At 37.8% G+C, this 13074-nt stretch overlaps 1 protein-coding gene across 1 annotated transcript; it reads right to left on the minus strand.

Moving 5' to 3' along the window:
* Nucleotides 1–243: 243 nt before the first annotated feature.
* LOC103679369 (olfactory receptor 14J1) lies at nucleotides 244–1209 on the minus strand. The gene has a single exon (XM_008708888.2). The coding sequence runs from the start codon at nucleotides 1207–1209 to the stop codon at nucleotides 244–246; it is 966 nt and encodes a 321-aa protein (XP_008707110.2).
* Nucleotides 1210–13074: the final 11865 nt, after the last annotated feature.

A 13074-nucleotide genomic window follows, 5' to 3' on the forward strand; every position in this document is an offset into this window, starting at 1 on the left:
CTCTCTCTCTCTCTCTCTCTCTCTCTCTCACACACACACACACACACATCTTAAAAGATGCCTTAAAATAACACCTTAATTGGAGGAAGGAAGGCCACTCTCCCTAGAAGCATAATATCTTAAATTTTGATGAATCAGATTTTGAGAAGAATAGAAAGGTTGGAAGGTAGTTCTGGGAGGAAATCAGACCTACTCTCTCACAATCTGAAATGTAATGACAGTAACTTTTATTTGTATGGTTCTTTAAAATTTTAAAATGGCTTTTAAATACACCTTTCTCTGGGCAAATTCTCCTTTTGACAGCACCTTCCGCAGAGCTGCCTTCATGGCTTCATTCCGTAAACTGTAGATGGCTGGGTTGAGTGTTGGTGGTATCACCGTATAGAATATGGAGAACATGAGGTCCATAGCTGATTGGGAGTCAGAAGGGGGGCGCAGAAACTCAAAGCCTGCAGTGGAGAGGAAGAAGGTGACTACAAACAGGTGTGGTAGGCAGGTGGCGAAGACTTTGGTCTGGCCCTCAGCTGATGGGATCCTCAGCACAGTAGAGAAGATGTGAACGTAAGAGAGCACGATGGAGACCAAGCAGATGAATGCTGCTGAGGTTGTGAAGGCAGCCATTACAATCTCATTGATGAATTCATGAGAACAAGTTAGTTTCAGCATCTGAGGAATATCACAGAAGAATTGGTGAATGACTCTCTCCCCACAGAGAGGTATGGAGAAGTTCACAGCCGTATGCATGAGCCCAGAGAGGCCCCCAGCAAGCCACACAGCTGTCACTGCCTGCCTGCAAGCAAAGGAGTTCATAATGGTCTCATACTGCAGGGGCTGACAGACGGCGACATACCGATCATAAGACATCACTGTGAGGATGGCCACTTCCGATGAGGCCAGAGCTATGAAGAAAAACACCTGAAGAATGCACTGGCCATGGGAAATGTAACCATTGTTCATAAGTGAATTTGCAATGGACTGGGGAACTGTGACAGAGATGAAGCAGAGGTCCAGAAGAGAGAGGTGCTTCAAGAAGTAATACATGGGGGACTGGAGGCGATGGTCCAAGCTGGTTACGGTGATAATGAGGAGGTTGCCTGTCAAGGCCAACAGGTATGTCACCAAAAACAGCAATGCATGTAAAATCTGAAGCTCACGGTTATCAGAAAACCCCATGAGGAGGAATCCACTCATGGAGGTCAAGTTGGCCATGGTCACAATGAAGATAGCAAGTATGACTCTGTTTAGGGAGCCAAACAACAGTAGGAAAGAATGTATGATATGGATGATATTTAGTATATCTGTATGTCAAGGAATAGTGCATTCAGCATAGAGCTATGGAAATCGAGATAAATTTATCCCCATAGTGATTAGATTATCATTTAACTTAGACAAATCTTCACCTATTATTAAAAAATATAACCCCTAAATGTGATCAATAACTTCACATAGGTCAGAAAATGTCATTAGAATTTTCTGGAGCAGAGTTTGGATTGTCAAAGGTGAGAAATTGATGGAGATGATGAAGTCTTTCCACTCAACAAATTCATTGAAGATTATGCCAATATACTAGTATTATTACATCTTATACACAATACTTTAGGGTTACAATGATGTTGTAAAACATCCTTCATTCACCATCTAAAATGAGGTTGTTGGTAATGGATCTTGTAAATGGATCTAGGAACAGTCCAGATGTAGGGGTGATGTTCCCTCTAAGGACAGTCATATTCCTTGCCTCTGAAAGGCTCTCAACATTTTTGTTTCATTTTATTTTATTTTGTTTTATTTTATTTTATTTTATTATTTTTTTTATTATGTTATGTTAGTCACCATACAACACTTCATTAGTTTCTGATGTAGTGTTCCATGATTCATTGTTTGCATCTAATACCCAGTGCTCATTGCAACACGTGCCCTCCTTAATACCCATCACCAGGCTAACCCATCCCCCCACCCCCCCTCCCCTCTGAAACCCTCAGTTTGTTTCCTGGAATCCAGAGTCTTTCATGGTTCATCTCCCCCTCCGATTTCTTCTCCTAACATCCTCCATGCTATTCCTTATGTTCCACATATAAGTGAAACCGTATGATAATTGTCTTTCTCTGCTTGACTTATTTCACTTAGCATAATCCCCTCCAGTTCCATCCATGTCGATGCAAATGATGGGTATTCATCCTTTCTGATGGCTGAGTCGTATTCCATCGTACATATGGACCACAGCTTCTATATCAATTTGTTTGTTGAAGGACATTTCAGCCGCAGTTTGGTATCGTGGACATTGCTGCTATGAACATTGGAGGGCATGTGCCCCTTCTTTTCACTACATCTGAATCTTTGGGGTAAATACCAGTAGTACAATTGCTGGGTCGTAGGGTACCTCTATATTTAACTTTTTGAGGAACCTTCATACTGTTATCCAATAATGAAATTTGGTTATAATGAACTTCCCAGGGCAAGCTTGAACAGCAAAATAAACCTCAAAATTGTAACATGCAGATACCACTGATACTAAGCACTGAATCCTGAGATTTGGAACTTGATAGAGCTCACAGCTGTTTGATGATTCCTTGTCCTTTTAATTTTTAAAACCTTAGGATGATTTGGATTTGCATATGTTCAATCAAGTTCATTTGAACAAATAATGAAGTTTTCTAAAATGCATTTATTTCTTATTATGTTGTAGGCAGAATGCTAAATGGTGGAGTATATGCCTTTCCAGTATTATCTCTATTGTGACTTTTCCAATAAGAATAAACAATTATTTATTCTTTTTCTGTAGTACTTGAAATATATTAGGTAGTGAGTACTCATTTCCTAAAATAATCAACTAACTAACCAAACAAAACCTTAATACCACGTGTAACATAATTGTTAGGGGGGTTGGCTTGCGTCACTCTTTATGTTAAATGGGATACTGTAGAATGAAAAAATCATTCTGGGCGTCAGAATTACTCTACTGATTTCTACTTCTTTTTAAGAATCTGTGGACTTATTGAAAGGTCAGTCCATTTGCAGTGTGTTTCTTCACCATGAGGCAATTCTTTCACTATCTCTGTCCATTTCTCCACCTTTGGCAATGGAACCTAACATAGCAGCACTAAGTAAATGTTTATTTAACTGGGTATATACATGATTGATTTCAAGTCTACACAGTACTAACTATCAAGTTACTTGAGTTACTCCATCAGATAGTGTGGTTTATTCCATTGATGAATCCCTAACCAATGGAAAGAGGTTGAAAATCACTGAGCATGTTTTGCTGTCATTTATTTTGAGAGCTCACTGAAACAAAGTTTTAGGAAGCATCTGGCAATTGCACAGACATTGGATTGGAAGACATAAAACTGAAGGATGAAATATTGCCAGAGATGATGAAGGTTTGAATTCATCTATAGGTGTTAAAACTAGAGGTAACAATTACAAGAGAAAATGAGCAGATAAAATCCTGATGGCTGACGGATGTGCGGAGAGGAAGACAGATAAAAGAGACAGGGAGATGGTTGGGAGAGGAGATGACTCTGATGAGAGAGACCCAGTCTGAGGTGACTGTGTGCTGACCTTGAGGTCGCATCTGAGGATCTGGAACTCAGAAGACCTAGGGTGGTACCTAAAACACCACCAATTCAGTAAAATTGTGCAAATCTTGTAGAAAAGCAGTTAACCTCGTTCCTTTAAATGACACTTAAAAGAATGTTTTTAGGGGAAAAAAAGACAGAAAAGAGGACTGAGGATGATATTTAGATACCATCAAATGTCAAGAGATACGCATGAGAAGAACCAGCCAAAGAGAGTGAGGAAGAGTATTCACAGAGGAAGGAGAAAACCAGCAGGGAGGACTGGAATCACAGAGCCGGCGGAAGAGAGAGGCTTTAGAAGAAAAAACTACGATAGTGTCATATTTAAGAAAGGAAATTTAGAAGAACAACAAAGCACATTGAATTTACCATTTTGGGGTCATTTGTGGATTTGCTGGAACTATTCAGGAGGATTCATAGGCATAGACACACAATGAACATAGTTCAAGAAATGAAAGTGCTGTGGGAGGAGATCGTGGACTACACTCCTCAGGAGGACGGCTATAAACTTCCTAAAATATGAACCAGTTTCACTCACCAGGGCTGCTCTTGCTCAGTAGGAACAAATCTCCTTAATTCCAAGACTGAGAATCTTTGTTTTAGAGTCAAGCTGGTAGCTTAGAAATTTTCAGGCAAGGGGAGGACCGCGGTGCATTCATACAAGGCTGAACAGGGGGCATAAGCTCTAGGGACATTTTAACCTCCCACAAAGCCCATGGCGCCCAAAGTGCAGCCAGTGCTGCCCAGGCACGAGGGAGCAAGTCTGTTCAGGGTGGTTGGCATTTCAGTAAACACTGAGCTCAGAGCACGGGGTTTGATGGAGCTGCCCCCCAAGGAATCGCCTCAGTGGAAAGTCAGTTAATTACTATCTTACTTTAACTGGATCTTATAGTCGGTGCATTCCAGGGAGGGAAAAATACATAATATATATGATGTATTTTCTATAGTATAAGTTCAGTCTTCGGTTTCTCTAGCAAAAGGTATTTTTTCTTTAAGAATTCAATTTCTATTTCAATTCATTTTTCTATTAACAATTTCAGTTTTACTGGTCACCAACAAAAGTGTACCTGCTTCTAAGGGCCTCACTTAGAAAAAGGAAATATTTAGTAATTATTTGCTTACAGACACTTACACACAATTACAGAATCAAGTATCTTAGCATTAAAATAATACTTGGAGGTCACTGAGTTCAAGCTTCATCTAAACGCTATGTTTTTCTTTTTCTTTCTTTCTTTTTTTAAATGTTTTTTTATTACATTATGTTAGTCACCATACAGTACATCCCTGGTTTCTGATGCAAGGGGTAGTAAGGAGGGCACATATTGCATGGTGCACTGGGTGTTATACGTAACTAATGAATCATCGAACCTTGCATCAGAAACGCTATGTTTTTCTAAAATAACTCTGAGCCTGATAACCCATCCCCATTGTAACAATCCCATAGATGACTAATTTTCCTCTAAAGCTGAACATATTCAGTTTTCAAATTCTTATAGGTATAGGAAAGGCATTTTTATTGCAGTATGAACGTTTAATAGGAGATCAACTTTCTTTACAATGAAAGAAATTTTAAAACATTTTAATCTTTCAGCTACTCCTAAATATCAAAAATTCAGTGTAAATTATATTCCATTTGACCAGCACTTAAAATAGCTCTAAATTCCCTTATTTTTATATTTTTTAATGTTAATAAATTGAGTTTTAAAAGTTATAAACCAGCAGTCTTCATTTTGAGTCCCAGTTAATACAGTCTTCCTAAAGTACCTCAATAAGTATGTCTGGGGGTATCTTTCTTGTTTTTATAAGGTTTTCATGAACAAGAAGAAGAACAACTCAGAGTGATCAAAAAGATATTCTCTGTGGTTCAGTTTGAAGCATATCTGCTATTTAACTATAGATTTTCATTGAGATCTTATCAATATCTTCATTAAAGCTTTGGACAAAGGTAGGAGGAGATTATCAAAAGAAGCTAAAATCAATATTAATAGAGAATCCAAACATTTCAACATTTTGATTAGTGGGATAATTCAAAGAAAATCATGGGATAGTTCACATAGGACAAAGTAATGAAATATATTTCATATATAAAGTCAGATAAAAATTGGAGAGATGGATGGATTTTTTTTCTTTGTGGGTATTTTTTTTCTTGTTTAAAGAATGTTATATGCAGACAATGAATCATGGAACACTACATCAAAAACTAATGATGTACTGTATGGCGACTAACATAGCATAATAAAAAATTAAAAAAAAAAGAATGGGTAAATCCAATCAATACACATTAAAAGCATCCAATGACAGCCAAATTACCACTCAAAAAAAATCTCAGAATAATATCTATTGGGGCGCCTGGGTGGCACAGTGGTTAAGCGTCTGCCTTTGGCTCAGGGCATGATCCCAGCGTTATGGGATCAAGCCCCACATCAGGCTCCTCTGCTATGAGCCTGCTTCTTCCTCTCCCACTCCCCCTGCTTGTGTTCCCTCTCTCGCTGGCTGTCTCTATCTCTGTTGAATAAATAAAAAATCTTTTAAAAAAAAGAATAATATCTATTGTCCTTATCAAACCAAAACTGAATCATTCCAGAATTGAAAACTTTAAGAGGATTGTTGAAAAGTGAAAAATGTGTTTGCAAGCAAAAGTGATTAGATGTCATTCATTCAAATTACTGGATAGCTCAGAAAGGACCTATATTTTCAAATATTAAAAATAGGTGTCAGTGAAATAAGTCAGAGATAGACAAATACTGCATGATCTTACTTATACATGGAATCAAAACAAAAAACAAATTCATAGATACAGAGAACAGATTGGTGGTTAACGGAGGTGGAGAGAAGGGGTTGGGAAGATGGGTGAAGGTGGTCAAAGGGTACAAACTTCTTACTTATAGGATAAGTAAGTTCTGGAGATGTTATGTGCACCACGGTGACTATGGTTAACAGTACTGTATTGTATATTTGAACATTGCTACAAAAGTAGATTTTATTTTTTTTACAGCTATCAAAAGCATAAGAGACTATAATGAACAACTTTATGCAAACATATTTCAAATATTTGATAATATGAGCAAATATGTAGAAAAACATAAAAGAAAATAAAAAATATGTTTACAAAAAATACAACAAAAGTAGATCTTTTAAAAAAATTGTTAATTCTGGTATAGTTAACACATAGTGTTATATTAGTGTCAGGTGTACAATATAGTGACTCATCACTTCTGTACATCACCTGGTGCTCATCACAACTGCACTCCTTAATCTGCATCACCTGTTTCTCCAATCCCCCTACCCCTCTGCTAACCATGAGTTTATTCTCTATAGTTAAGAGTCTGTTTCTTGGTTTCCCTCTGTCTTTTCCCCCCATGTGCTAATCTGTTTTGTTTCTTAAATTTCACATGAGTGAAATCATACAGCATTTGTTTTTCTCTCATTGACTTATTTTTCTTAGCATAATACTTTCTAACTCCACTCATGTCATTGCAAATGACATGAAGATTTCATTCTTTTTGATGCCTGAGTAATATTCCATTATCTCTCTCTCTCTCTCTCTCATCTATCTATCATCTATCTAAAACATCTTCTTTATCCATGCATCAGTCAAAACTACAGGGAAATATGACCTCGTACCTGTCAGAAACAAGTTAAGTGGTGAGTGTTGACTGTAGTGGCCTTGTGTTTATGCTGAGGAGCAAAGGAGGGAAATGGCATCAGCCAGTTCCTTTGTTCCTGGAAGGGTCTCTCTGTGAACACTGCCTCTCTGGGATATGCTCAGAGAAGAGCAAATAATCTCCCCACTGTGTGCCCCAGGAGATCTTCAGATTGCTTTTTCGACACTATGTCCGAGGGTTATTTACCCTGCTTTGTCTCCAAGAGCAGGCTGGTGCCCCCTGACCTTTAAAATTCCAGGCTTTAAGCCCTGCTGTTGCCAGAACTCGCAAAATTCAGCCCCTCTAGCTTTTGAAGCCAATTGCTATAGGGATTCATTTTTCCCATGTGCTCCCCTGTGTGCTAGCCTGTCTCTTGTCCTTCTCTGCAACTGCAGCTCCTTCCCCATCACAGCAGCCATGATAGGATCCATGTCTCTCCCAAATCGCGTCTCCACACTTCCTACCTTCTTCGATGTGGTCTCTTCTCTCCCTTTACTTGTGGAGTTTGTTCTGACAGTCTCTAGGTGCATTTCTGGGGTGTTTGGGGTGATTTGATAGTTATCTAGTTGTGTTCCTGAGCCAAGACAAGCCTAGAGCCATCCTAGTCTGCCGCCATCTTCCCACCCACTCTGAAGAGTAGATCTTAAAAGTTCTCAGCACAAGAAAAATAGATTGTAACTACGTGTGGTGATGGGTGGCAACTATATACACATATATCAAATCATCATGTTGTATCCCTGAAACGAATACAATGTTATATGGCAATTATAGGTCAATAAAACTGGAAACATGACAGAAAAATTACTGGAAAATCCCAGTATATGGAAACTAAACAACACACTTCTAAATAATATAACGATCAAAGAAGAAATCTCAAGAGAAATTTAAAAATATATTTTAGAAAATGGTTGTGTCTTATGAATCAATTTAAATTTGTTATTTATATCCCTGGGATCAAACTAGGAATAGTAGGTATTAGTTATATTCAGATAGAGGTTTTCTCAAAATAATAATTTCCAAACCTTTTTCTGGAGAAACAGTGAAAACACCGGTATAATGAAAGATTTTCTTAAAGCAAGATTCTGGATTCTGTACGAAAGTTTTTCTTTCTGTTACCCCTGAATCTAGAATATTAAAGTAATCCATAAGACTGATTCTTGCAGAATTCTGGTCACAAGCTAGTGGTTCTAAGGCAACAATGCCTTGCTGCCAACAAAGAATTGTTAACCCAAACTTTCCCCTGGAATCTTCTTTATGAATAACCAAAATATTTGTAATGGAAAGCATGGTAGAATTTCAGTTGGAGAAATTTATATTAAGTGATGTCATCTTTTTTGTATAAATGTAATTAATGTAAGGAATATTGCCAGTTTGTGCTTTCTCTCTATCACAGACCCCTCCCACCAACCAAGCTATGGATTTAGAAAAAACTTTAAGAGTTTTTCCTTATAAACCTAACTCAGAAAATATTGTGCTGGCTTATGTTTATAAATGTGGCTATCAGTATAAGGGGTAACACAAAATTAGGGACACCTGGGTGCATTAAGCTTCTGACTCTTGGTTTCCGCTCAGGTCATGATCTTGGGGTCCTGGGATGGACCTCTGCACTCAGCGGGGAGTCTGCTTGAGATTCTCTCTCTCCCTCTGCTCCTCCCCCTGTGCACACTCTCTTTCTCTGTCTCAAATATGTATATTTTTTTAAAAAGGAGAAACACAACGTTGTTTTACATTTCTAATAGGTTTATGGGCTATAATGGGAATACTAGCATTTTACGCATTTCTGATACTTACTCCAGGTATCAATTTTAAACATTTTTTCACAATAATACCTTACATTTGGAATTACTCTACTTGTATTTTTATTCAAATAACTTAGATTTAGCTGCGGTAACAAGTCAATCCCAAATCGCAGTGATTTAGAACAAAATAGTTTATTTCTTATTCACATAAAATCTGACTTGGAAAGTTGGCGTTTCATTCTTTCCAATAATGAGGGGATCCAGGCCTCTCAAAATGTGACCTCCAAGGCTGCCAAAACACAGGAGAAGTGTCAGAACTAGGAGGAAAGAAAAGATTTTTTAAGATTGTGTCATTATTTACACTCTTATTTCCCTGAATCATGTGGTCCTAATGCAATTAGAAAGTAGATATATTTGTGTTCCTATCAATATTCTTGATATCTTTTTCTGTATGCTAAGTATTAAGTTGCTTAGAAACAGTGTGGTAGTCTGGCTGTTGTTCGAGGATTTGCTAGGTGGGACCACAGGAGTGTATGGTCTCAGGCTAATTATTGCCCACTGCTGGGGCTTTGGAGTGCTGACCCCAGTGCCCGTGATCCTGGGGTGTTTCAGTCTGACTGTGGGGAGCTCATGGCATCCTCAGCCCTGGTGTAAGCTCGGGCATCATGTCCTCTACTCCATCAGGCCTTCTCTCCTCAGCCTGGATAGTTCCACGCAGGCTCGCGCTAACCACGGCTCAGCCGGACACCCAGGGAGGGCCCTCGGCAGGTATCCAGAGATTTTCTCTGTTTCACATTCCCTTCTCTGATCCTTTCTACAGCAAACTCTTTGAATCTTTCTGGACGCTCAGCTCTGTGACCTTCTTTATTTATTTGTATCTGTTTTCCTCTAGACTTGTAGTCTTTGAGAACAGGCCGATGTCTTATTCACTTCAGATTATCTTTTCCAGTTCAGTGACTTACATACACACTTGACATCTGTAAGTATTTACCGAATCATGGAATATAAACATTTTCAGCATGCGTGAAACCTCACCATAGGAACAGCTAATTAAAATGCCACTGTTTTCCTTATTTTATAATGTTTCTTAAATATTTTTAATAATCTATTAATTTTTTTAAGGCAATGACTGGTGTCTTATTCTGTTTGGGCTGCTAAAACAGAACCATAGACTATGGCTTATAAATAACAGAAGCCTTTTTATCACAGGTCTGGAGTCTGGCAAGTCTGGCATCAAGGAGCCAAGAGATCCTTGTTTGGTGAGGGCCTCGTGGTTCACAGACAGCCATGTTTCACTGTGCTCTCCTAGGGCGGAAGGGGCGGGGGGCTCTCTGGGACCTCTTAACAGGGCTCCGGTCCCATTCATGGGGGCTACCCCCACCACCCCAGTCACGTCCCAACAGCTCCACGTGCAATTACTATCCCAGGGAAAGTATGTTCCTCCTGTGAGTTTTGGGAGGACACCAACGTTCAGCCTATGGCAAGTGGTTAATAAATGATAAATAATAGGTACGACTTTGTTTTGTGATAGACTTATTGAATAGGGTTCCTTATTGTTCCGTCTATATCACAAAGCATTTTTCTATTTAATGACTTACTGATATTTACAAAATTTACTAATGTAATATTTGATCAATTTACTAATGTTTCAGTAATACTTTCAAGAGTATGAAGATTTCTTCATTAATCCCATTTTTAACCTTACACTCTATTGATTTGCCTGCTTGACCATGCATGGACTAGAAATCATTTAACAATGTATTTAAATATATAAACTTATAAAATATCAGACAGAATTCATGCAGAAGTATTAGTTGCATTTATAAAATTAAATATTAAAAAAATGTTTTTGCTTAAATCTCAGGGGTTTGCTCTGATACATCTATAATCCTGAAGGTAAATCAAAATATATCCCTAGGGTTTGGGGGACGTATCTGGAACAACCTCCCATATGAGCACTCAATTTTTTGAGAACTCATGTTTCTGTTTAAAAATGTATGCAACTTCCACAAAATAATATATCCATGATCATTTCAATTCAAAGTAGTAGTTTTAATATTCAATTATTTCTAAGTCTATCTAGATAGACTTTGAAGTAAAGCTAAGAAACCCAAGGGGATGTGCCTTTTTGTCTAGTGACCTCAAATAACCCCTGAGAAGTACAACACAAAAGCTCTCAGAGGTACACTGTTTTACTAGAATGAATCATTAATGCTATAAACATTATTTCATAATACATGCTAGGATACATTCTATATTTTAGATCATATTGATTTGAGGTTCCATGTAAAAATGAATCATGAATTTGAGAAACCCTGTGATTGAAAGAATTTTTTTAAATGTTTTGAAGAAACCATTAAAGGGGCATCTGGATGGCTCAGTCAGTTAAGCATCCAACTCAGCTCAGGTCATGATCTCAGGGTCATGACATCAAGAGCAAGGTAGGGCTCCCTGCTGGGTATGGAGCCTGCTTAAGATTCTCTCTCTCCCTCTCCTTCTGCCCCTCCCCCATCTCTCTTAAAAAAAAAAAAAAAACCCCATTATGGAACATTGAGGAAACAAGCTCCCCTTCCCTTGTATAACTGGGAGCCTCTATTTTTGCAAATAAAGCCTTTCCCTTCCATGTTCCAACTTCATCTGCCTTATAGTTGGGCCACAGAAAGTGAATGTGCTCACTGTACCTCATTGGCAGGAAGCAGACCCTTGCACTGTTCTTTTTAGAGAGGAGGGGTGGTGTAGTGGGGCCTTGGGGGAAAAAGAGGCATATCTTGACCCAATTATGTTGGGTGTATTTTCCAAATACTTACCATGCCCAAAGCATGGTGGAGAAATCTGCAGAAATATGAGAAATTACAAACATGAATATCACAGGGGCTTGAGAAGGACTTCTACTGAAAGGCAGTGTACATGATAAGTTGTTCAAACAGGAGCCATTGGAGGAGACAGCACTCATTGGCTGGGGTTAACAAGGGCTGTGAAAAAAAATTTTTTAATGTGGTTAAATATTCTGAGTTGGAAAAGACTAGGATTCATGCTGATAGGTGGGGAGGAAGAGGAAGTTCCATAGCATGTGGTAATCTCAATTTACTAGAGTATTTTATCTCTGGAGAAAGATTTTATGCATGTTTTGTGTTATTTTATCTTAAATATTTGCAATTCCAAATTTTCAGAATCTCTGGCAGAGTGTTGAAACAGACAAATCATTACTGTTTCCAGTCATATAAAATGTAATCCAGATCCCAGAATTCACGCCATCAGTGTATTTATTCCCCCGTATCAAGGATCCTGATAAAACACACGAAGGTATTTTCAGAAATTTATTCATGTTTATTAGGACTTTGGAACACATATTTTTAAGGAACTCTGATCCATTAGTTTGAAATAACTACAGAGAACTGAAACAAGTAAAAATGACTAAATGCATTTATGGACAGACTACACTTTGGAAAGGAGAATTTTATAAAGAAAATTGAGAATATTTATTAGAAGGGAAAGAATGACTTAGAAATTGTGCTGATGACTCAGAATGAGTGCTAAGTCCATGATTTTTTAAGTCATCAAGTTGAAAATACTATAGAGCTCTATGAATTTAGAATTTAATTTTGTTATCTAGATTACAAATGGGACATAGAGCTACAATATTACATATTAAATTCAACGTCTTGTGAAAAAAAATATTTCACAAACCTTTGAATTAAGGCAAGTGTTATTATTCCTATTTGGTGGCAAAGAAACTGTAGCCAAAGATAACGAATGGTTGTCCCGAAAAGGCATACAGTTTGTACATTACTCTGTTGAGGGTGTACATATACCCATTACTGAAATTAAGATTTAATTTTCATTTCAGACAACAGTGTTAAGTTTTTGCTGAACTTACTTTCTTTTGACTAAAATGTATTTGTAAGGCAATTTATAGTCAGGAGTTATAAAACATTTTTTTTAAATAAATCTAATTGATCAACTAAGGCTTTGAATTTCAACATGACATTCTCATAACTCCCACATTGAAATAGGACTGACTTGCCCATTCATGTGGTAAAGGAAACTACTTTGTCAAACTCATCAATCACTAGAAAAGTTTCTCGGGTTAGGATATTTTCCACCTTAGGTTTTCCC

Source organism: Ursus maritimus, unplaced genomic scaffold (genome assembly GCF_017311325.1).
Source record: "Ursus maritimus isolate PB19 unplaced genomic scaffold, ASM1731132v1 scaffold_28, whole genome shotgun sequence".
In the NCBI taxonomy this organism is placed as follows: Eukaryota; Metazoa; Chordata; class Mammalia; order Carnivora; family Ursidae; genus Ursus; species Ursus maritimus.